The sequence below is a fragment of the Hyaena hyaena genome, unplaced genomic scaffold (genome assembly GCF_003009895.1).
Source record: "Hyaena hyaena isolate Hyena2069 unplaced genomic scaffold, ASM300989v1 scaffold_753, whole genome shotgun sequence".
NCBI classification, from domain to species: Eukaryota; Metazoa; Chordata; class Mammalia; order Carnivora; family Hyaenidae; genus Hyaena; species Hyaena hyaena.
Window position 1 is genome coordinate 456083 of NW_024081387.1, and position 27217 is coordinate 483299.

General features: G+C 36.2%; 1 protein-coding gene across 1 annotated transcript in view; it reads right to left on the minus strand.

The window, feature by feature from the left end:
- ANO3 (anoctamin 3) overlaps positions 1 to 27217 on the minus strand; it is a 398246-nt gene that overhangs the window by 267261 nt on the left and 103768 nt on the right. The window contains exon 2 of the mRNA XM_039218371.1: positions 10272 to 10346. Coding sequence (XP_039074302.1) covers positions 10272 to 10346 — 75 coding nt within the window. The remainder of the gene's footprint in view (positions 1 to 10271; positions 10347 to 27217) is intronic.

The following is a 27217-nucleotide window of genomic DNA, read 5'->3' on the forward strand; positions in this document are numbered from 1 at the left end:
AAGAGGCAAATGAAAACATGAATATTAAATTTAATATTAAAACATAAATACTAAATATGAATATTTTGTTTAACTCATTTGATTATGAGAACAAGGAAAATAAAAAACAATATACAATGAATGGAGAAAGAACAATAAATTGTCCAAGGAGAAAAAAAATGAAGTATATTGCACCTTGATCAAACCAGGAAAAACAAGGAAAAAGAAAGTGTGTGCTCAACAGAGAACATAAATTTTACATTTAAAATAAAATGGAATGAATAAAGTCAAACATGTTGGCCAATATTCCAAATATAAGCACTCTTTATTCCTAACTAAAAGACAGTGACTTAAATTGGATTAAAATCAATAAGTACTCTGTGAAAAATAAAAAATATATATATTTTATGCAAACTAATAACATGGTGGTCAAAATGATTTCAGGTATGCAAATAAAAAAGTAAGCAAGTCCAGCAATTTTATCAGTCCAGATGGAATTTCACATTATAAGGAATAAAATGTTAAAGAGGCACTACATAAAGATAAAGGTATAATTTATAAATAAGATATAAGTCCTATATTTATGCGCCAAACAAATTTTAATATAAAAGCAAAACAACTGGGTGATTAAATCAATAAAATTGCGATTGTAATGGAAGTCAATATATACTTCCCCCCAAATTTAAACAATATAATAGACCAAAGTAAACAAATAAAGATCTAGATTGACCTACTATAATCAATGAGCATTTAACAGAAGTTTGTAAGATCACACATTACCTTTGTATTTGGAAGACGTTCACAAAAACTAATCATGTGCTTTGTTATGTTCCTTTTGTGTCAGCTTCACTAAACTACAACCATGTTCTCCAGAATTGCCTTCCCAATGTGGTTTTGGGCTAATGCTGATCAAAAAGGAATTTGTGCAAGTCTAGTAAATATGAAGGAAAGCAGCAGCCACTTACTCTGAAGGTCACTGTGCTTACAAGCAATGAGAGAATGACACAGGTGCAGACGGATTGTAGCTAGCCTTTGTTTCTCCCATTACCATGTCCAGCTCTTTCTTGCTCTATGGAAATGCCATGGCAATAGCAGGTGCAGAGGTGATAGTCTTTCCATAGGCTTCCCCACCAATGCTCCATCATAGTCCCACTCCAGATTCCCTGACAAACTCTGGTTTGTCTGCCACACCACGTGTTCAGGAGAACTGGCTAGTTGCTGTTCTCTGATTCTCCAACATCCCTTTATGGACTATTCTCCACAAAACTCCTACAATTGGGTAAGTTCTCAATCCTATAATAAATCCTGATTCCATATTGCTTAAAATATTTCTCATTCTGCTTTGCTGATGGAACCCTGGTTGATAAAAAGAAAAAAAAATGAAGGAAAAACAAAGCAAGACAGAAAAAAAATAATGCAGTGTATTGGAACAGCTGAGTGGCTCATTTGGTTAAGTGTCAAACTTCGGCCCAGGAGGTGATCTCATGTTCATGAGTTTGAGCCCCATGTGGGCTCTGTGCTGTCAGCCCAGAGCCTAGAGCCTGCTCTTGATTCTGTGTCTCCTTCTCTTTCTGCCCGTCCCCCGGTTGTGCTTTCTCTCTCTCTCCCAAAAATAAACAAACATTAAAAAAAATTTTAAAAATGCAGAGTATTTACAGACCACATTGTAAGATTCTAATCTAAAAAAAAATCATAATTTAAAACAAAAAAATTCTCTGGTAGTCACGGAAATAGAAGTTAAAATAGTGAGGTATATTTTTAAGCTCCTCACATTAGCAAAAATGGAAAGGAGCCATGATATCTATTTTTATAGAGGATGTTGGGAAAAGCATTTTTTCATACATTGCTATGGAATTATGAAGCATTAGAGCCTATTTTAACCAATAACCCATCTCTTAGAAGTCTATCCCATTCAAATAAAGCAGCCACAAATAATGACCCATAAGTCAAGTTTGTTTATTGTACCACTGGTCTTGGTAACAAAACTCTGGAAATAAAACTCACCGAGCGATATGGCAAATTATGATTTATCCTAGCAGGGCATCTATCTGGTTAGCTGGACAGGGAGAAAATATTTAGAAAGTTTCATGCTGGGCGGTTAATATGGGTATGTAGGTGAATACATCTGGATGGAAGGAGACAGGCTGAGATGGAAGTCAAAAGAGAGAAAAAGGAAACAACTATATATCCAAAAGCGTGTGAATAACCACAGGTATGCATTTATGTAAAGTTATGTATACGTATGGGGAAAACAAAATTAAACACTAAAGACATTCTCATCATCTGGCCCAACCTATTTTATCCTCCTGATTTCTCTGGATTTCCCAGCACAAACTCTGTTTGGGTCAGAATGTAGTCCTTGAACTGCTTCACAAAAACAGCCCTCTGTTTCCTCTTTAGGGAATGTTCTCTTCTTGCTGTTCATCATCCAAGTTCTCCCAGGCCCAGTGGCACCTCTTCCCTGAATAGATCAGCCCACATGAAGTCTCTTCTGAATTTTTTCATCCTTACTAAATAATTGAAAACTTAATTATATAGAATCATGAATTGTTCTGATTCTTTCGCGCCAGTTAGTCACGTCCCTAACGATTAGTCCTATTCTCAGTTTCTATTTCTCTTAACAGATGTGTCACCAAATTGTACCTTCAGTGCAATGACTGTTATGTTTAGTGTCACTCTTAGTATTTGGTTTCCAAACAGGGAGACAGTTAGGAAAGTATGCAGCCTTGACCTCAGAAGATACCAGTTAAAATGTATGCTCTGTTATGTCCTAAGGGATGTGCCTGAGTATATTTTGTTTCTCTTAGATTTAGTTCCGATCTCTGTAAGACAGGTCTCTTACGTTTAATGTAAAACTTTAAAATAGCTTACATTGTGGAAAGAGTTCTGACTTTAGAGTCAGCCAATCTGGCTTCGAGTCTGGACACTCTAACAGTTTTATCTCATATAGCAATTATTTACTTGTCTTTCTGCATCCATGTGATTTTGGTCTGTCAATAGCTATGACATTTGTGTTAACCAGTACTAACGTCATCAGAAAATTATTTCCCTGACTGGCATACTTTTGAGTATGAAAGGGGTCACTCTTAATGATTACATTGAACGGGACAACAGCTACAAATAAGGACTGGCTCTGACAAACCAGAAACTATGGTGAGCCCATCCTAGAATAAATATTTGAACCATAGGTCCCTCATTGTGCGGAGGAGTGTTAAATGGATTGATGATGATGATAATGAGTCTGTATTTACAAGGTATGATTTTTGGTTCAGGAGGTGATTACGATACCCAGATAAAGTGTTTATTTTTTGCTTCTTAATATAGTCATTGAACACCTCTTGTTAAAAATGGAGAAAAAACCCCATTAAGTCATTACTAATATGACTTGAATCAGTTTATCACTTACTTATTTCTTGTGTTCCCTGATTTGTGAATCCTGAAGTTCTAAAGAGAGGAAGAGCCAAAATCTTTGAGTACCAGATGGGATTGCAGGGAGGGACCATGGACAACATGAGCTTTGGAAAGTAGACACACTAATATACGTAAGTAGACAGACAAAAATGAAAACAAAGATGGGAAGGCACACCTGGGTGGCTCATTTGGTTAAGCTCCACCTCATGATTTTGGCTCAGGTCATGTTCTCATGGTTCAGGAGTTTGAGCCTCACACTGAGCTCTGTGTGACAGTGTGGACTGTGCTTGGGATTCTCTTTCTCTCTCTCACTCTCTGATGCTCTCCCACTTGCTCTCTCTTTTTCTCTCTCTTTCAAAAATAAATAAATAACTAAAAAAAAAGAGGGGGCCAACTTGCCACTTTCACTTAAACCAAGGGGTCAACTCATTTCTTTGCATTCTTTCCTGAAAATCCATTTTTGGCAACAGGAATTTTGTATGCTGCTTCACTTCCAATAATAATACCATTAACAAGTAGAATAGCAGCAATTAACATTTAATGTGAGCTTAGTATGCAAACCACTTATCTTAATCCTTGTACTAGCCTTATGAGGTCAGTACTATTAACATTTAATGTGAGCTTAGTATGCAAACCACTTATCTTAATCCTTGTACTAGCCTTATGAGGTCAGTACTATTATTTCAAATTTATAAATGAGGATATTGAGGAACAGGGGGATTAAGTAATATATTCAGAATCTTGCAGCTAGTTAAGGAAATGCATAACCAAGATTTGGAAAAAATTAAATATGACTCTGAAGCTCATATAGTTGACTGCTATGCTATATTAGTGCAATAATCATCTCCTAAGCCATCTTATAATAGGGGACAAATGACCTTCTAGTGAGCTACTTCCATTTCAAGACAGCTGAACTGCTATTCTGTTGATAATGCCTTATGGAATTTGCCACAATGAAATTAAACTTTTGACTGTGGACACGCAAATTGCATTTCTATCTCTTTATGGACAGGCAGATGTTGCTTTTGATTATTAACATTTATATACTCCTTTCCTCTTGAAATAAGTTGAGAAGACATTTTTTGCATTTGTGTTCTCTTTCTCTCAATCTCTTCTTTGGAGGAGAGTTCTTCCGTTTCATCATTTTGATTAGCTTTCTATCTCTTGTTAATTTTAAAAGCTTGTTGTACACTTTGCCCCTTCAAGTTCTGCTGTATTAGAGAGGGCTCTTTGACTATTCAGGGCCTGTCTGTTCAGGAAGTGTTCTTTGGATGGCGTCTCTTGGTTTCTCTTGTTGAGCATTTGGTTATTTTGTTTCCCTACTGGTAGTGTATTTGGGACTCTCCACCATGTGTAGTTTGGCTTGTTTCTTGAGGCAGCCTTATGAGGTTTCCTTCCCAGTATATTCTGTCTCTTTCTCTTCCCAAACTTCTGTGGCTCAGGGTCCTATGACTTCATGCCTTCTCTGTTTGAGAAATGGGTTCAGGAAAAATGTATGGAGCTCCCTACCTCTCTGCCATCTTGCCCCGGATCCTCAATCTCTTCTTTTCTTATATACTTCCTTTTTTATTATATTATGAACTAATTTATATTTAATTTTATATAAAAATACAGTTTTTGTTATAACATGATAATGAAAAGGCTTCTATTCATATAGCATGTTATAAATTGGTTTTCAACTCAGTAATTCTTTCAGTACTCATACAAAATCTAACCTTGTGAAATGTGTATTATCAACTTCATTTTCATCATTAAAATATGATTATAAGCCCAGGTCACACTGTTATTATACGCTCCAGTCTGACTTGGTTCTCCTAATTCTGAATCTTATGTTCTTTTCAGTTTTCTTCATGTAGTTTCTCACCTAGCTCAGTGTCTTTTGCAAAGGAAATCTACTCTAATGCTGTGATGAATGAATGAATGAGCACATGTCCTAATAAAGGAAGATCACTCGACCGCACATATTCTTTTTTACAGATCTGCTGGGGTTTTTTATTTTTTTTCTTTTTCTTCGCAGAATAGAATGGGTAGGTGCTAAGATGGGGATTTTCTAGAATGTTATATAGGAATAAAATGGCAAACAGGAGCAACAATCTATGGTTTGTACCTGGAGATTAAATTATATCCACCATCAGTAACTTTGAATTAATGGAAAACAGGATTTCCTAAGAAAATGGAAAATGATTATATTCCTATGATATTTAATCATCTACCATGTCCAGAGGAATAAGAGCCTCTTAAGAGGGAAGCTTTTAATAAATTAAGAGGAACATCTGGACCTTAATGCCAGAAGAATAATGTGAATCTCCCTACAGTAACGAATCTGGCTTTAAGACAGGAAGGCTATCAGTCTTTAGTGTGAGAGGCAGTGCTCTGCTTTACACTAGGGATATTACACACACACACACACATACACACACACATGTCATTGGTTTGGCTAATGATTATATTGATGACACATATAATGAAAAGCAGAGACTGCTCTCCAAGGATCTCAATTAATGTTAAAATTCACCCCAGAGAAATTAGTATAGTACTAAATGGACTTTCAACAATAAAGATAGATTACTGTGTAGTTCATCAGCACTGTTTTTGAGAACGTACCATTTAATCAGTCACTGTTCTAGGCACTGACGATAGTGATCAAAACAGAAAAAGAAAGCAAGATTTCTTCTCCCATGTAGTGTACAATCTGATGGAAGAAAAGATATTATGAAAATGACAGAAGATAGTATATCAGATAAGTCCTGTGAAGAAAAATAAGTGCTTTGGAATGGGAGAAAGGAATGCAATTTTAAGTATGATGGCTAGGGAAGGGCCACTTATCATCTTTCTGAGGAAATGACATTTGAGCAAAGTCCTGAAAGAGGTGAAGCAGCAATAAGCCATGCACACATCTGGAGCAATAAGGTTCCAGACAGAAGTCACAACAATGCAACAGCCCAGAGGTGAGAGGAAGCACAAGGAGGCCCTGTGCTCTATGAGATCACCAGTAAGAAACTGAAATAAGGGGTGGGAACTGGGTGTGGCAGCTCATTTTAAGTAAAGTCTGGATGAGATAAAAGCCTTTGGAGGTTTTTGAACACAAGAGTGGTATTAACTGATTTAGGTTTTAAAGTAATTGTTGTTGCTGCTCTGTCAAGAAGAGAATTGTGAGGGGCAGGAGGAGGTAGTAGAGTGGACACTGGTTAGAAGGTATTTCAATTTTCCAGTGGAGGCGGTAATGAGATTTTAGACCAGAGTGGTTCCAGTGAAGGCAATAAGTAGTTGAGATATGCATATATTTTGAAGATAGAGTCACAGGATGAGTTAACAAACCCTATGTGGAGAGTAAGAGAACTATCAAGGAGGCTATAAGGAGCTTGGATAGACTAACTGTAACAATAGAATTGTAACAAAGTCTGTTGATGCAAACAAATGCAGGCAACATAAAATCTACCTTGTTAGCAAAATGTTAAGTGTATAATACAGGATTATTAACTATACCATAACTGTATCTTCAAAATCTAATCAACTTGCATAACTGAAGTTTTGTACATTTTTGACCAACACTTTTTGTTTTCCCCTCCCTCCAGCCCCTAGTAACCACTAATCTCCTTTCTGGGGGAAATAAAAGGGAGAGACAGAAGGATAGTTTTGGGAGTGGTGGATATCTTCATGGCATTGATGGTGGTGATGATTTCACAGGTGTATACTTATCTCCAGATTCATCAAGTTGTGTACATTAATTAAATGCAGCTTTTGTATGTCAAGCATACCTAAATAAAGTGGTTTGAAACAAAGCAAGCTAAATGTGACAAAACTTGCTTGTACATAGCAAAGAAACAATCAGCAACAAAAGGAAACCAATGGGAGTGAGGGGAATATTTTCAAACCACTTATAAAGAGATTGCAATATTCCATATGTAAAAGAAATTCCTGCAACTCAAAAGCAAAAAAAAAAAAAGATTTGATTTAAAACTGGATAAAGAATTTAGATAGACATTTTCTAAAGAGGATATACAAATAGCTGAGTACATGAAAAGATGCTCATCATCACTAATCATTAAGGAAATGCAAATTGAAATCACAATGAGATATCACCTCATACCTGTTAGAATGGCTATTTTCAAAAAGACAAGAAATAATAAATGTTGGGAAGGATGCAGATGAAAGGGAGTCCTGGAGCTTCCTCAGAAAAATAAAAAGCAGGCTACCACATGACCTAGCAATTCTACTTCTGGATATAGATCTAAAGGAAATGAAAACAGTACATCAAAGAGATATCTGTACCCCACATGTTCATTGAAACAGTATTCACGATAGGCAAGACATGGAAACAACGATAGTTGTCTGTCAATGGATAAACACACACACACACACACATACACACACACACAGTGGAAATTATTCAACTGAAAAAAAAAACAAAAACAAAAAACCTTGTGACAATATGAAGTGTGTCACATTGCTAAGTAAAATGAGTCAGAGGAAGACTATTATTGTATGTTCTCACTTACATGTGGAATCTGAAAAAGTTGAACTCTTACAAACCAAGTAGAATGTTGGCTACCAGGGCACAGAGGTAGAGGAATAGGGAGATGTTGGTCAAAGGGTACAAACTTTCAACAATAAGATGAATACATTCTGGGGACCTGATGTACAGCATGGTGACAATCATTAATAATACTGTATTATATACTTGAAAGTTAAGAGAATAGATCTTAAAAATCATTACCACACACACACACACACACACACACACACACACAAAGTAATTATGTGAAGGGCTGTTAACTAACCTGATTGTGGTAATTATTTCACAATCTACACATGTATTAAATCATCATTTTGTATACTTGAAACCTACATAAGTTATATGTCAATATCTCAATAAGCCTGGAATAAAATGATACCAATACAATACTAATAAAATTATTCTTATGTCATGGAAAACAATATTGCCTTGGGTACTGGAAGTAATGGCATATATTCAGGATATACATTACCCAAAATACACACACTGGAAAATGGATTCTAATGCAAAGATTTATGTCAAGCCTAGAATCAAGGCAAGGAAAGTGAGTGATACAATGTGAAATGTTAATAGCTCTAGGTTATGGTAGCTCAATGTACTCATCTCCATATGGTGTGCAGGCAGGGGGATATCTTGGGCTAGAGTAAATTCTCCCATTAAGGGTTCTCTAGAGGCACCTGGGTGGTTCAGTCAGTTAAGTGTCTGACTTTGGCTCAGGTCATGATGTCATGGTTCATGAGTTTGAGCCTCACTTCGGGCTCTGTGCTGACAGCCCAGAGCCTGGAGCCTGGTTCAGATTATGTGTCTCTCTCTCTCTGCTCCCTGCCCCCTGTTCATACTCTGTCTCTCTGTCTCTCAAAACTAAATAAACATTTAAAAATATTTTAATAAAACAATAAATTTTTAAAAGGCTGTCTAACAAGTATTTTCAATGTTTGCCTCTCTGTTTTCATGTTTTCTTGTTTGAATTATCTGCCTTTTGGGTGATCTATTCTCTAACCATGACAATTTAATTAACTTTATTATTCAGTAACCAATCAGTTGGTTAACTAACAGCCTTGTTCTTTCTCAACTGGATCCCAGGAAAAAAGTTGATTGCTAAGTATAGTTTGCATTTACCTGCTTTTACCTATTATTATTTTACCTATTATTAACAATAAACGTTTATTGTTAACGTTTAACTTTTAAGGTTTTTAGAGCAGTTTGCTGTTTTATGTAGATATGTTCATTGGTTTATGTTCCAATAAACCCACCATATGTTGAAAATATCATTAGTCAAAAATGCATGTAATACACCTAACCCACTGAACATCATAGTTTAGCTTACCCTATCTTAAGTGTTCTCAGAACACTTTGAGTTGGGCGAAGTCATCTAACACAAAGCCTATTTTATAATAAAGATTTGATGATCTCATGTAATTTACTGAATACTCTCCCAAAAGTGAAAAACAGAAATATTGTATGGGAACAGGATGATTCTAAGTACATCGGTTCTTTGCCCTTGTGATTGTGTGGTTGGTGGCTGGGAGCTGTGGCTTCCACTGGCCAGCATCATGAGGGCATTTTCTAAGCATATCACTGGCCTGGAACAGATCAAAATTCAAAGTACAGTTTCTCCTAAATGCTTATCACTTTTGCACAATCGTGAAATGGAAAATTGTAAGTTAAACCACCATAATTTAAGGACTGCCTATATATAAAAATTAACCATATAAAATCTACATTAAATATCTTACATTAAAATTATAAGTAAGTAAGTGTTGGAGCAACTGGGTGGCTCAGTTGGTTAAGTGTCCAACTCTTGATTTTGGCTCAGGTCATGATCTCATGGTTTGTGAGTTAGAGCCCCACACTGGGTTCTGCACTGACAGTGTGGAGCCTTCTTGGGATTCACTCTTTCTTTCTCTCTCTCTCTCAAATTAAATAAACTTAAAAGAAAATAGCTTAAAAAAAGTTATAAGTAAATATATATATATGTATATATATAACTGGTTTGTGCAGTGGCCTTTAGTTGATTAACTTATTAATACTTACTAAGATTACCAAGATACTACTTTAAAATGGGAATACATTTCTTCAAAACAAGTGGTACAAAGGTTTTTATATGTAAGATTTTGCATAAGACATTTATAAATAAATGCAGTTTCTCTAGAAGCCTGGATAAAGCTAAATAAAATTACAGTTGTGAATGTGCTTTGCAAACTGCATGATAAGCTAAAGTGTCACATTGATAATTAATCACATGAATGTGATCCTCACTTTAGTGCTAAATTTTCACTCTGCACAAAGACTCTGCAGTTGCTACTCCATTGTACTGAAAAGCAAAGTTGGTGCGAGCACCTGAAACTGCACCCTCACAACTCACCTTCACTGTGTTTGCCTTTGGCAGCCCACACACTCTTCTCAAGCTCACAATGAGATGAGCACAACTTTCGCAAGCCTGTGAGAGGGAACAAAAGAACAAGAAGAACTTTGCTTAGAAACTCAGTAGACCAGAAAGATAATAGAAAATTATCATGAAAAAAAGAGCTTTTCATATTGACTACTGCTGCTGTAAAACTGCTATCTGGAATAGGTCACATTAGTTATAAAGAAGTGTGTAGGAAGACACAACTTTTCAGTAAATTGCATTAGAAACTAAGCAGGTGGGTAGGTCTATGTACAGTTATGCAAACTGATTTAGCTGTCAACTTTGAAAAAGCTTAGAATGGCTGGACCTTCCAATTACTTTTTCCCTGGGTGAGTAATACACTCTTCTAATATTCTGCCCACCCAGACTCAAAGGCTGTATCTTTCTCTTTGTTCACTCTCTGCTCTTCTGTGCAGAAAACGATTCTGGTGACGCTAAATCACCAGAATTCCCTGAACATGACCTCTACTTCTTTGACTCTGGAATTTTGGTCAATCTTTTCTCTGTGCCTAAAATGCCTTCTCTATGCATGAGACCAATGGAAAGTCTACTCTTCTTTTAAAAAAAGACTCAGCTCTAAGGCTACCTTGACAGGCACTTTTCTAAGTGATACCTCCATTTAGAAATAATCATTCCTTTTAAATAAGGCTTCCTCTAGAAATGTTTCTAAGCCTCAGAATAAAATTATACAATAAAACTATACAAAAAAACATTAAAATTGGTTTCATACAATAACAGAAATAAAACAATTCTATAGTTTGTCTATTATTTTGATTCTAAAGTTCAAATATTCTTATAAGGGCATGGGCTTGAGAAATTTAATGATCACCAAATGAATATGTATTAGAGTTTATTTTATAATAGAGTTTATTTTCTAAAAGTAGAGTATATTTTATACTATATCGCACAAAATGTCCTTAAATATCAGTTTATGGATCATAAGCTGAAAGAGACTTGAGGACTATTTAATCTAGCCCAACTTATTTCACAGACGAGCAAACTGAGACTCAGTGTGTATTGTATTATGCACTTTTTAGGAATCATGCAACTTGGAAGTCACAGAGCTTAAACTTAAGCTCAGATGTCTTACCTAACACTTATATAGAAGGCTATTTAGATTTTACATGTGTGATATTAATATGACAAATGTGCTATTAATATGACAAAACAGATGAAAAGGTTTGGGGAGGCAAAAACCAGATGTTTTTTTCAGAATTGCCATAATAATTTTAAGCAGTATTTTCAGGTAATGATGGGATTTAAGCTGAATTTGAAGAGTATAAAGAATTTGGGTAGATCAAGAAGATCACAAGGTTAACTCAAGTATGAGAAATAAGGAGGGGCAGTGTGGAAGTAAAATAGCCAAGGCTTTGTGAGAGGCCTGTTTGTGGAACTCAAACCAACAAATACAGAGAATGACATGAGGAAGCTGAGAAACAGTAGTCCAAATCAATCATGCAATAGTCACCAAAACTGAAATATCTCGTCCTTTTCACTAGATCGTTAACTGTATCTGAAGGATACTGAAGAGAGGTCCTAATTTTGAAAGCAAGTTTTAGGAAGAGTAATGTGGCATTTGTGGGTAGAAGATTAGGAAAAAGTCTCAAAGATCACCTGGCAATTCTTAAAGGTAGATTGAAACTCAAATATATGAGTAACATTACAAAATAAACATCAGAAAACCACAGTTGACTGGTGAATTGGATAAAGAGGAGAGACAGAAATAAAATGATAGTTCATGTTAATATTTCAAGTTCCAGAGACCTGACACATGTTTTCCACCAACTAAACGGGGAGGAGGGTCAAGTAGGTATGAGGTATGACAGGCTCAGTTTCAGACATACTTACTTTGGGTTGAATTTGGGATAATTCAGGAAATGGGCTATGAGCCTGAGGGGGAAATAGGAGAAGGAGACGTAGACTAAGATGCTATGCACATAAAGATGAGGGCTGAATCTATATAAGGAGTAAACCTTTGGAAAAGAAAAAAATGGGAAGAAAAAAAGTACAGGGGACCAAAACAGATTCCTGGCCAATGACAAGATCTGGTTGCAGAAGAAAGAAAGGAAACCAAAGAAGAAGTGAAGAGCAAGAAGTGGAATATTTAGAAATAAAACAAAACAACGAGCTGAAAATACTATAGTGTTTGTCTTGGGAGAACTTGATGTCCTTTTAAAATCTTGTTTTAACATTTGTTTATTTTTGAGAGACAGAGCACAAGCAGGGGAGGGGCAGAGAGAGACACACACACAGAATCTGAAGCAGGCTCCAGGCTCTGAGCTGTCAGCACAGAGCCCGATGTGAGGCTCAAAGCCATCAACTGCGAGATCATGACCTGAGCTGAAGTCAGATGCTCAACTGTCTGAGTCACCCAGGCACCCCAGACAACTCTATATCCTAAATGTAGTTGGAAAGGTTGTCCTCTATATCTATGTTTATCAAGTTCAAAATACTAGTTTCTATGTCAGTATGTGTATCTGGCCAAATATTTCAGATCTTGTATAAAAAATTAGAGAAAGCTCAGTAAAGAATGTTGAAAGAAGAAAAGCACATTAGGCTAATTCACCTTCAGAAACACAACAGTGAGGTAAAATATTTCATTCAAATTTTGGTTTTGAAGTAAGTTCAGACTACTTGTTAAATATTAGAAATCAAACTTGCTATTGCTGTGAAACCCCTCTGTTAAGACGATTTAGGACTAAGGCAAAAATTAGGTCTGTAGTTGATTCAGAGGAAAAGCCTACACTAATCTGGTTAAATAGCTTAAATAAACTGACAAATCTAGACACCAATATCATCATTGGAGCTGCATACAATCTGGAAAGGAAGGGCAGCCAATGTGAGAAGTCGTCCAAATGCAAAAAGCTGAGACTCATCAATGTTGTTTGTGAACATTCACTGATTGAATGTGAATAATGATCTCTAAACCAGAATGAATTACACACTATACATGCTGAAGCAAGTTAACCTACAATTGTTTTTCTTGATTCAGATCAAAGGTGTTTGTGTGAATTTTTTTTTTTTAATTTTCAAAGAAATAATACCCATTAGATCATTAGTTCAGAAGGAAAGTGAGTCATGACCAACTAAGTGGATAACCTTGGGAAGTTCACTTTTCCTTAATTCATGTCTTTGTAAAATGAGAGGATGGAACTGGGTGATCTAGAGTCCTTAGTCTGTTACTAAAAAGTAGCTTCTAGATTATGTAACTAGGGTGATAATATGTTTCTTATTGAACCCTCTGCAAGCTGACTTTTCAAATAGTTATAATATAGACATGGATATAAGTATGGGATATATAATATGATCTAAGGAAAACACTGAATTTAAACATCAGATAGAAATGAAATAGATTTCGAGAATAAATTTGTGGAAGGCCTTAAGACAAATATAGATATGTGTCATGTGGAAAATAAATACAAAACTTTATGAAACATAGGAAGGCACAAGTTCTGCTTCTAAGACAGGAAAGCTTTAGGAGGCAGGGAGAAGGACTAGCTGATTGTTGAGCTCAAAGACCGTAGTGTGTATGCAATTATTATATAGAAATATGAACACCACGTATGGACAATAAAGGTTTTTAAAGCAAACATGAAATAATTACTCAAAGTAGGTTTTCTGTTCATGTTCGGTTAGTGGGAATGGTATAGCAACTCTACGTCTCAGCAGTTACCCAAATGGCCACACAGCACAAAGAATATCACCAGGCTGCTAGAAAGGGACAGCCATAGGATTTCTCTCTTATGAGGCCAAATAAGTTATTTCCGAGCACATTCTCTGACGACCATCCAATAAAATTAGACATTAATTATAAATGTTTTTAGAGATCCAATATTAAAAAGTGAATGGAAGAGGAAATCAAGACACACTTTAAACTACAGTCATTCCTTAACATGTACATGGGGATGGTTCTTGAAAAAGTGCATGAAAACTTAGGAACAACTAAAGAGTAAGAATTAAGACAAAATGCTATTAGATTGCCAACGTTTCTAAAAACATTGATAATAGCCAGTGTTGGCAACGTGTAGAGAAGTGGATGCTGCCATATACTCTTGCTAGAACTTTAAACTGGCAAGTCCTACTCATGAGGGGCAGTGACTTAAAAACTGAAGACACACATACACTTTATTATTTTTTATGTTTTTAATTTTTATTTTTTAATGTTTTTATTTTTGAGAGAGAGAGAGAGACAGAGCACAAGCAGAGGAGGCGCAGAGAGAGAGGGTGACACACAATCCGAAGGACGCTCCAGGCTCTGAACTGTCAGCACAGAGCCCGTCATGGGGCTCAAACTTGTGAACCAGGAGATCATGACCTGATGAAGTCAGACGCTTAACTGACTGAACCAGCCAGGCGCCCCCATACATACACGTTAATGGAGCAATTCTATTTCTGAGAGTCTCTGTTCCTGAAACACACATAGAGCCCAAATATAGATGTGCAATGATGTTTATTACTTTACTATGTATAAAGTGGGAAAACAAATCATAAAACACATTTGTATGTCTAAATGTTACAATCCTGAGAAGAAGCCATTCAAATGAACGAGGTAGGGGTGCCAGCCTGGCTCAGTCAGTAGAGTATGCGACTCTTGATCTCAGGTTGTGAGTTCAAGTCCCATGTTGGGTGTAGAGATTACTTAAAAATAAAATCTTAAAGAAAACAAATGAGGTGGATTTACATGTACTGATATAAAAATATATTATTCTATATTCTTAAGTGGAAAATTAAGTTTCAAAAACTATTATAATATGACCTCCCTGGTTGCAACCCACCCTATAATATGTATTTACTTGTACTATATAAATTAGCAAGACCATAGAGTAATGTATACATTAAACTATAATAGTAATTACCTGTGGTGAGTGGCTTGGAGAGCACATGGGAGAATTTATATTTCGTTGTTATAAAATTTTATAAGAACAGGTTGCAATTTGAGAAAATTAATTTCAAATATTAGAATAGTTTAATATGAATATAATGAGCAAGAAGGTAATGCTCTATTTTTGTTTGTCTTTTGGTGACTTTTATATTACATATGAATCCTTAACACAAAATGTTACATAAATGTTAATCTACATTGGCTATTGCTGCAAGTGATACCTTTAAGTCACTTAAAAAAAAACAAAATGGAAATTTTGCTCTATTCTACAAGCTAACTTAAATATAAAAATTAAAAATTATGTAAATACTAAAGAATAGTTATCCTCACTAATAATCAAAGATATGAAAACAAAAATATGACATCATATCATCGGAGATAAAAATGGGTAATAGTTAAGATTTGCTAGGGTTTGATCAGAAGCCACTTTTATATGTCTGGTAACAATTTTTCTCATGGTGTTATTATCTCTTTATTACTTATATATTGCTATATAAAAGCTGAAAGTAAATATTTTAGAATATTAAAAATGCTAATATCAAAATATTAATATTATTTTCTTCTCTGAACTTTAAATACATTCCAGCTTTGTATTTATTTATTTTACTTCTGTAGTGAGATAAATATAAAACAATTTTGAAAGTAGTATTTACTATTCTAAGTTTTTTTAATGTTTATTTTATTTTATTTTTTAAATTTTTAATGTTTTTATTTATTTCTGAGAGAGAGAGAGGCAGCATGAGCAGGGGAAGGTCAGAGAGAGAGGGAGACACGGAATCCGAAGTAGGCTCCAGGCTCTGAGCTGGCTGTCAGCACAGAGCCCGACACAGGGCTCGAACCCAGAAACTGTATGATCATGACCTGAGCCGAAGTCGAACGCTCAACCGACTGAGGCACCCAGGCGTCCCATGTTTATTTTTAAGAGAGACACAGCATGAGCGTGGGAGGGGCAGAGAAAGAGGGAGACACAGAATCCAAAACAGGCTTCAACGCAGATTGTGATGCGGGGCTTGAACTCACGAACCACAAGATCATGACTTGAGCCGAAGTCCAATGCTTAACCGACGGAGCTATTTTAAAGATCTTAGCTTCTTCATTAGAATAACCAAAAGTATTCTGACTTTGTCATTTTTTAGTGAACTCTTCTACATTAGCCTCTTCTGTATGAAGGTGCCTTTTTCTCCACTTCTCCAAAAATTGAACTCACATTCAGTTCATGTGTAAGGAATTGTGTAAGGCAGATACCGCATGACGGCTGGCAGTTTGGATGGATCTTGGCAGGTGCCTTCACAGCCTCTGCCCAGTACCTGGAGCTTAGCAGGGCTGAATCACCAATCTCTTCCCACTTGGAGATTTTTTATATTAATCATTCTCTACTGCCTTTAACCATAAAAATTCTCCTAACAGATGTGGGTTTATATGATAAGGCTTAAAAATGAGATGAGAAAGCAGAGATCTATACTGATCTCACTTTGAGCTTACTTCTTTTCCTTTGAGACTACATCATTGGGGAAAAATAAAAGTCTATGCTCTATGGTATTAAGGTATTTAAGGCTCTGTGCAACAATAGATTCATACACATCTTTTGTATGAATCATTCATCCATCTCTCTCTCTCTCTCTCTCTCTCTCTCTCTCTCTCACACACACACACACACACACACACACATGGCATAGCATCATAGGCTTATAGAATGACAGAGCCAAAAGAGATATCGGATCCTGTCATCTAGCAGTTTTAAAACCAGGATCCTTGGAGCACTTGGGTTCTGTGTAGCTTCTCAAGGAAATCTAGGAAGGTGCGAGGGTGTTCAGAGCATACACAATAGAGCTACTTTAGCTCTGGTTTAAATAAAAACTCTACTTCACTTTCATATTCTGTACAACCTGAGTGTAGCTACTTTAAAAGTACTTCAACCACTGACCAAGTCCATTTTACTCAGTCAATAGGTTAGGAAACTAGTGTCCCAGAAAGTTCAGTTACTTAATGAAGGTTATAAAGCTATGGAAAGATAGGACAAGGTATCTAGATTTTTAATTCCACATGGAAATCGGAAAGCTGATGACAGAGGTAATTCTCTGTAATTCTGAATTTTCCATGGGGTTGCTATAGTTTATGAAACTCACATTATGAAGAGGCAATTAAGAAAATGAAGAGGTAACCAGGCAACAGTAGTGCCATTTTCTTAATAATGTGAGTGATATTATGCAGGGGTAGGTTACTTCTGTTTCAGCTGAGCTGGTGCATATATGGGACAAGACAGGTTTAGCGTCTGCTGGGAATTAGCATAGACTTTTTTTCTACACACCTGTTCTACAGAAGAATATCCATAATGAAAGCTCCAGCAGCTTGCTCCTATATGACTGCCAAAATCTGAATAAGTAATACCCCCTGGTCACATCATAACATAAGGCAGAGTTGGATCTGTGATATAGCTCTAAAAAAAAAAGTGAGGTTTGGTTGGAAAATTATATATATGGAATCTTGTGTACCATTCCCTCTCCCGTGGGCTTTTGTTTCCTAATCTGTAATGAGGGAAAGTAGATTGATTTCTAAAATAGTTTTCAATGCTTACATATTTATGTTAGTTGGGGTGTTATGCTTTTTGTTTTTAAAATCAGATTCAATGTCAAGAGGGAAAAAACCAAAAGGAGGAAAAACATTAGCAATTGTCTTAGAGACAAATTATCAAGCATTTGCATTATTTTTAAAAATAACCATCTCAGACAAGCTGTAACATGGCTATGGATATTATTTAAAAATATGCTTTTTAAAGCTTTTTTTTAATGTTTATTTATTTTTGAGAGACAGAGAGAGAGAGTGACAGAATCAGAAGCAGACTCTATGGTCTGAGCTGTCAGCGCAGAGCCCAATGTGGGGCTCGAACCCATGAACCGTGAGATTATGAACCAAAGTTGGATGCTCAACTGACTGAGCCACCCAGGTGCGCCAAACATATGCATTTGAATATAATAGGAAAGACACAAAACAATTTAGTTTTAAATATGAGATGTGTGTGTGTGTGTCTAAGGCATCCCAATTCCACACGTACACCTGAAGTTAAGCCACAACTAGAAGGAAAAATGTGCCAACATGTAGACTTACGTCCCTCAAATTCCTATTTATAACCTTAAGTGGGTCCTTAATGGTGACCCACAGTCAATACATTTCCCTGGTCATCTTGTTTTCCTACTCACCTAGAAGACGATTTCATATTTTATTGCCTTACTTCAAATTCTATCTTCTAACACCCACTTCCTCCCCACTCTACACTCTCAGCTGATAATTTTGCTTCCTATTTCACTGAGATTGAAGCAATCTGCAGAAAACTTCCACAGCTTCCACCCACATACTGGCATCTGTACCCATATATTCTGACTTCCTGCCTGATACTCTACATAAACTAACTGCATTCCCAGCTAAGCCCATCTCTGCTTATATACCTACTTCAGCCCAATAATTCCCTCATGCTTTTGAACAGAAATATTCTTTGCAGAATCAAGGCCAGCCTCCCATCACCATGAAAACATTAGTCCCTAAAAAAATTGGAAAGAAGAAACAAATGAACAAACAAAAAAAAGCAAGCAACCTCTTTTGACTTTAGTTCTCCTGATGCCTTTTTTTCTCAATTCGTTTGTTTCCTTTTGCTCCAAAATTCCACAGAAGTACAATTAATAGTCACATTATTAATTGATCTTCTTAAATCTTCCACAGGTTTTGTGATTTTTTTGTTTGTTCATTTGTTTTGCCCCATATGTCCACTAAGTCTTGTACTGAGGTCACTGATGGTCCCTTTACTGCCAAAGTCAACAGTCAATTCTTTGTCTTCATCCTATTTGCTGCATTAGGGTCATTTAACATAATTGCTTGTTCTTCCTTCCTTGATACACTATCCTCACATGGCTTCCAGGGTGTTATATTTTCTTGGCTCTTCTCCTACCTCTCTAGATAGATGCTCCTTCTTAGTTTCTGTTGTGTGTTCCTCTCATCCTTTGACCTTTCAACTTTGGAAAGGTCAATGACTCAGTCTTTGGACCCTTCTCTTCTTTATCTCTATTTCTTACCCTTGGTAATCTAAGCTGTCTCATGGTTTTAAATATTATCTATATACTCATACCTCCTAAATGAGTATCTCCCATCCAGATATATCTCCCTAACTCCAGGCATTAATATCACATCTGTCTTTACATTTCTACTTGGTCTGAAAGAATTGTGTCCAAACTCAACATTCTTAAATGAACCTTCTGATATTTGCTCCCAGATCCAACCCAGCCATAGTTTCCCCATTTGAATCGATGGGGAAAATCTTGGAGACTAAAATCTTGATACTTTTCTTTCATAACCCCCATCAAATCCACTTTTAAAGTAACTGTATATCCAGAACCTATCGATATCTTCTCACCCTCTCTACTGCTGTGAGTCTCTTAAGTGGTGTCTTTCCTGCCCATCATGAAAGTAGGTTTGGAATTGAGAGTGAAGAGACATGAGGCACATAAATAAAAAATGAAATACACCTAATATGACTCTTTTGCTTGAAACCCTTCTTCATTCAGTGAACTCCCATTTCACTAAGAGTAAACATTCAAGTCCTTACAATTATTATGTGATAACCAGCCCTACAAGGCCTGAAAGAATCTTGCTTGCCATTGAAGATAGAAAACACATCTGTTTCAGGGAATAGGTTTTCCACAGCCCTCTTTAAATGTATCTTTAAGAGTTTAAAAACTCAAGAGTTCAGTACTGCACAAATGCTTATAGGATAAACACCTGATTATCCTTGTAAGGGAACTACAGGGCATACAGAATTTGATTATGAGTTTGTGCTATGTCTCTCTTTCAGTACCCTGCACTCTATTTCACATTTTTTTCAATACCAATGATTCTTTTGGTTTCCCCTTCTATTAGTAGTGTCTTAATATACTTTCTTTCCTAAGTTCATTGTCTGCATATAAAATTCTATAAATGTTTTGTAAATGTATTACCTCTCTGTTAGTAACATATTACTGATAGTCTTTAAAACATCTATTTATTGTTACCAATAATAAATGTGAACTGTTTAAAGAAAAAAAGCTCTTGGATTCAGAGCAAGAAGGAGCTGAGTACTTCTTTCCACTGTTCTCTGTATTTGTTAATAATCTGCATTATAAAACTGCATATTAAAAAATAATCCCATGTGGAGGGACTTCAGTAGATTATACTCCTAGCCTTTCTTCTTTGGGGAAGAACCTAGTTTATCAGGGGTTGTGTCATTTGCAAGTTTGGAAAAACTTTCTTCTTCTCCATTTTGGTCTATTCCCCTTTCTCCTGACACATTATAAGAGGTCTAACACTATGGGGGTTGCTTCAGGTTTCCTGGCTGGGTCACCTAGTTGATGGGTATGTCTCAGATTCAGAAGGAGAGGAAGTTTGGCGAGCTCATTGGGCCACACATCAAAGTCCCATTGCCCTAGCTTTCATCAATTATACAGCTGACCTTTTGATATCCATCTGTCAGTTTCTAGTGCTCTATTTCTCAACTGGTTCAGAATTCAGGCAATGGGATAGAGGTGCTATCTAAGGAGCCCATCAAAATCCAAACATGTTCACAACAACTGAGATACTAGTTTCTAAGCATCCCATTTTTGTAGGTATAGTCTGAGGGCAGGAGGGTGTAGTAGAAAGAACTGGGCTCTGATGTCAGACAATCTTGGCTAATGCCAGATGAACTACTATGTGACCCTGGGTCAAGTTATCTAACATATCTCAGCCTTTTTTGCCTGATCTATACAATAGCATGAATAAGGACTTCTTCATTGTGTTGTGGAGTTAAAAGAAATAGTATACATGAAATGCCTAAAAGGAAACCCAGTACAAAGGGATACTCAGGATTACTGCCTTTCCCTGTATATCAATAATCAATTGCATAAATAATTGAAATCAAATCAGAAATAACAATATTTATCAGAAAATCAGAAAAAAGTTGTTTACAGAATATACACAGTTGAGTGGTAGAAAGAACAATTTATGGGAAAAAATGGCCAGTCTTTTATTTTGAAGGGAAAGCAAAATAAATTCTCTTCTTGCAAAACTGAAGTAGACTAGTGAAGAAAAAAAAAGGCACCAGTAAATCTGTCCAAAATTTCTACAGTAGCTGATGTGGGTGGAATAAGAGGACCCTTGATTCATCCAGCCCACTGCCTGTGTTCTGAATAATTACAAGTTTTTATGGCTTCTGCAAGATGTTGTTGATCATTTTATGACAACAAACCCATGAATATCTGTCTGTGTTAGAACAGTGACACTCACTGGTCATTTCTGATATCGACAGAAATACTACTAAAAACCTGTTCGTTATCAAGCAAAATTTAAAATGATCTTCATAGATGTCAACAAGGTAAAAAAGGGGATAACCAAGGGTATCTCTAGGCATCAAAAGGGAATACTGAAATACTAGGAGGTACAAAGAATTTCACACACATACACGTGGCACAGTTCAGGCTACTGGGGATATGAGCACATAGGCTGCCAATGATTGCTATCTTTACATTATAGGAAGTAATTCATAAATTCACTCTGAAAGCATAACTTATAAATATTTGGACCAACATCATTTTAAGAGTTATCCAACATGGAATGATCTTCTTTGGTTGTGGTTCCCTGCCTCTAGAGGTACCCAAATATATTTTAACAGTTATTAATGGTAGTAACCCTAGAGAGGATTCATAAATAATGGGAATTCTAGGTGATCTTTAAAAGAATTTTAGCTTCCAGTTCCTGATAATCAGTGCAAATCCACATTTATATGACTTATAAACTAATAATATTTTCCATAGTAAAATCTGGCTCCATTGCTCATGTGTAAATTATGCAAACCTTTTTTAATCATTTAGGCCCTATTGGTTTTGGAATTGGAGGGCTTGCCAAATCCGTGTTGTTGTTATTATTCTTCAGTGGTAATTACTCACTGCAGTGAAATATAATAGATGCATCTATGACTTTTTAAAAGTTTATTTGTTTATTTATTTTTAGTAACCTCTACAGTGGATATGGGGCTCAAATTCATGACCCCGAGATCAAGAGTCACATGCTCTTCTGACTGAGCCAGTCAAGTATCCCACATCTACAGTTGGGGTTTTTTGTTTTGTTTTGTTTTTTTGTTTTTTGTTTTTATTTATGGGATGCTTTTCTGTCTCCTAACACAAAAACAGCAAGAATGATTGACCTTTCTCTTCTCCTAACCCTTAACCCCAGTAAACAATTCAGGTCTCATGGAAAAGCAATCTCTGGCTTAAGAAGGAATTCGGTCTGTGTACGTAACTGGCAGGACTCTACCCTGAGAGTATATCAGAAATTTTCTCTCCTTTTCAGACTAGTAAAAACAAAACAAAACAGCACAGAAAAAACATGTTTGAATTTCAGTGATTTAAATATGTTGCTTAATATCCGTCACTCCTCAAAGCATTAAAGCGAGGCTCAATTAATCTAGAGCCAGGACCAGCCCTGGCAAGGCGTGTGGATGTTTTCTTATTTCTTATTTTAGAGATGTTTACATTCAGTGACTCAAAGATACTTGCCTAAGGCAGTTTTAATAAACTCACTCATCCAATGAGAGTTTATTTGCCTTAGGTACCAAGAACATTTTTACATATAAATCTGTGCAGGTAAGAACAGTTATCAGTATAAGAAAAACAACAGAAACCCAACCTTGCTTCCCACTATCACTTTATTACAGAGAATAGTAAACCAATTCGTTTTCTTTTCTTTACTAAACACACACACATGCATAGGCAAGGAACAGCATCAGTGGCATTATTTAAGTATTTTTTCACCATCCGTTTTCCAGTTAGCATTGAAGTATGCTTATCCCAAGAGACTTTCCAGCCTAATAAATGAAAGCAGAATGATGCAGAGAGAGTCACCTCTGTAGTGTGAGAGTTCTACAGATTGAGAGGGAGGAGAAAAAAATCCAAGGACGAGCATAATGGAAGCATAGGCGAAGGTAGGAAGAGGGAGAATTTTGGCTCAAAGTGTCCATTGGGCACTCTTCTGTCAGACTCATTTCCTAACAATAACACGTATAAGAACAGAACCCAGAGATATCCTGAAGGTGGCTTTAAAAATTTCAGTGTGATCTAATACCTGACAGAAATATGAGTGGATGATCTATTTCACGTCTAGACTTTGTATAGAATTACATATCTTTTAAATGACCTTTTAAAAAATATAAGTAACATGTTTTGCTATACACCTTTAAGTGTGATAAAATGCATTTAAAGCCTTTTACTAATCTTAATATCTCTATTAATTTCTTGGCTCAAACGAGTTTTATTGTTGCTGAGGGAAAAACAAAGGCTTTATCACAAAGGGGTTTTAAAAACAATGTGTTAGAGAAATGAGAGAAGTAGCAGGCTGTCAACTGGTGACATCCACACCCATTGCCTCAGATATATTTCTGTCTCTTAAAGATATGCAAAAAAAAAAAAAGAAAAGAAAAGAAAGAAAAGGAAAGAGAAAAAAAGAAAAAAGGAAAAGAAAAGAAAAAAGAAAAAAAGCATGAGTTATTTTTCAGTTTTCAAAAGTTTCAGAGAGAATTATAGATCAAATCATAAGTCACAGTCATCTTTTTCAGGAAGGGGCAAAGGCACTGTGTAGGTGGTGAAATCAGAGAACAGGTCTAAATTTCGGTTCTCAGTTTTGTTATGTGACTCTGGGAAAGCTGCTTACTCCACTGAGCCTTCTGTTTCACCACTTGGAGAGAGGTTATGATAATTACAATAACAATAATTGGAAGAGTGCTTTTTTTTTTTTTTTTGAGAGTGCTAGAGAGCTGGGGAGTGGCAGAAGCAGAGAAAGAAAGAGAGAGAGAGAGAGAGAGAGAGAGAATGAGAATCTTAAGCAGGCTCCATGTTCAGCACAGGACCTGACCAGGGACTCAACCCCAAACCCCTGGGATCATGACCTGAGCAGAAATCAAGATGCAGCCGCTTAACCAAATAAGCCACGCAGGTGTCTGTAAAATAGTGCTTTCGTTGAGGATTCAGTGAGATCATGTTATATAAAGTATAAAGTGTCTGACCCCTAAGAAAAGATTACAAATGATAATTTCCAAAACTATGGACAACAGTCCTTTAATAACATTTTATTTCACATAAAATGTTCTTTCATTTTCAACTCCTGTTTTTCAATTTCTACTCCCCACCCCCTTGCCAACCCCAACTCTCCAAAATGTGCCATCTTTCTGTGGCCTCCTCCAACAAACACACAGAGACTCTCACATTGAACTGCAACCACAAATGTTGGCAAAATAAGGTAGTGAGAATATTTAAATCCCAACATAATAATCTTTAAATTCTATCTGAATATATTTCCATAAAACAATCTCTAACCACCCACCCCGGATTTCTTCTACTACAAAGTAAAAGAGTGAAAAACATGAACAGAGACAAACACAAATATAAAGAAATGGAAACCTCGGCATCGCTCTAGACTGAGGCTGCTTCTACCGAAAACAAAAACAACCCCCCCCAGTCCCCCCAAAATCCAGAAACAACAGAGACATAGATCTCATAGATTCCTAGCAATGTAAAACCTGGATCCAGTTACTGGGAACAACAATTGAGCCACGTAGTGGGAAAAAAAATCACTCAGGTAAACAAACAAACAAAATGGACACTCAAATGTTGGAATGATAGGATGAGTATCAGCACAGAATCTCAGAGCAGTGTCACCAGTCACTTTTGTTTTCTTTCTTTTTTTTTTTTAAATATTTTATTTATTTTTGAGAGAGAGATAGAGACAGCATGAGCAGGGGAGGGTCAGAGAGAGAGGGAGACACAGAATCTGAAACAGGCTCCAGGCTCTGAGCTGTCAGCACAGAGCCTGACGCAGGGCCCAAACCCACAAACCGCGAGATCATGACCTGAGCTGAAGTCGGATGCTTAACTGACTGAGCCACCCAGGCGCCCCTGAAGATCTTTTGGAGATGAAAATAGGGTGAATTATATTGAGTAACATACATCAAGACTTCCTTAATAAAACCTCTTTTTTATTATTTCTCCCAGATTTTTGTCATTTTTCCCACTTCCTGTTCCCATACAGTTTAAGCTCACATATNAAGAAAGAAAGAAAGAAAGAAAGAAAGAAAGAAAGAAAGAAAGAAAGAAAGAGAAAGAAAGAAAGAAAGAAAGAAAGAAAGAAAGAAAGAAAGAAAGAAAGAAAGAAAGAAAGAAAGGTAGGTTAGGTATTCTCATGACTTGCTGCAAACCAACCATGCTTCACGTCCAGGGTTCTAGGAGACAGCCCCACTTTCCCTGAGAACTGTGCTCCTCATTCCTGAAGAAAAATGTGAGTAAGTAAGAAAGAGAGAACGCTCTTGAATGGGCAGCTAATGGTTTCTACCCTACCTAACTACTAGTAGTTTCCGCCCTGACCAATGAACTTGAGCCACAGAAGACATTATTTAAAAACTGCATGAAAATGCATTTGTTTTTTTTTTTTTTAAGAATAAGGGATGCAGGGGTGCCTGGGTGGCTTAGTCGGTTAAGCGTCCGACTTTTGCTTAGGTCATGATCTCGCTGTTGGTGGGTTCGAGCCCCGCATCAGGCTCTGTGCTGACAGCCAGCTCAGATCCTGGATCCTGTTTCAGTCTGTGACTGAGAGAGAGCTCTCTGATCCTCCCCTGCTCACGCTGTCTCTCTCTCTCTCTCCTAGAAATAAATTTTAAAAAATAAACAAAATAAACAAACAAACAAACAAAAAAGAATAAGGGATACAATCTACTGTGGAACATTTGAAGCAATGAATTCCTCTCTGTTGAAGACCCATTTTGATAAAAGTTGTAACAAAGTTTCACCTGATTTGTCATCCTTATGTAAAGAAGGTATATGCTACTAGATTTATAGTCATTGTAACATTTTAAAAACCTTTGAACAGAATATCTAGCAAGAATTCAAAAACAAATCACTTTTGAAACCCACAGTGCCATTTCATAATATGGGTTAATGGGGATAAGTTTGTTCATTGACATGAATAAAGAAGTGTTGTGTGATAATATAAGGGCTATAAAGATGATTGACTTCATTCTTACTTTTAAAATAATTCATTTTTTTCCTCTTTCTCACAAACGTTGGTGCCAAACGTTATGGAATTTAATGAATATAAAATAACTCACACTTCCAAGGTAAACCATGTTAAGCCTCACACTAAATTTTTAAGTAGGATTTATTTTAATTTAAGGTACATGATTGGGGTTTGAGGATTTTCTTAATCTCTTAAATTATATTCAGGACTTCTGTGTCTGAGTATATATGCATTTTTTTCTGGGGAGTTGATCCCAATTTTCATCAAGTTTTCAAAAGGGTTGGGGACCCCTAATGATTTCAAGTTCCTGCTTTTAATTGTTTATCAGCAAAATGCTAGATGGGCACATTTCCTCTGACCAATGTAAAGCAAATCCTACTGGACCAAACTGACCTTGAAAACACCTCTATGTATTTATACACAGTTTTATTTAATGAACCTATAAAATAATTCTTAAGTACAACTAAGTTTGAGAAATATGAGTAGCACCAAGGCAAGGACAATATATAAAGACATTATGATTTCCAAACATTTTGCCCATAATATAAGTATTATTTCCCTAACAATTAGTGAATACAAGGGAGCAGATTTACATTCTTGAGTTTTAAAATCAGGCATCATACGACTTCTAAAGGCATTTGCAGTTTACCTTAACTCCCCAAATCTCCATGTCACTTCACTAAATGCATGCAGAGGTTTTAAATCCGCTGCATACCATTCACAGACCATGAGATTCTTGGAAACTTGCTCAGGTCTATTTATATGTCTACCTCCTTTTCAGTCTTGCATTGTATGTGTAAGCACAACACTGAAGCATAGATTTTTGTATAAGTCCCTAGAATCCTCAGTCAATGCTTGCATATGTCCACCAATAGCACACAAATATTCTCAGACTCTCCAAACCTTTATAGATATTTATAATGCTTTCCTACTTAGGTTCCTGCCAGAAAAGAAGACAGTC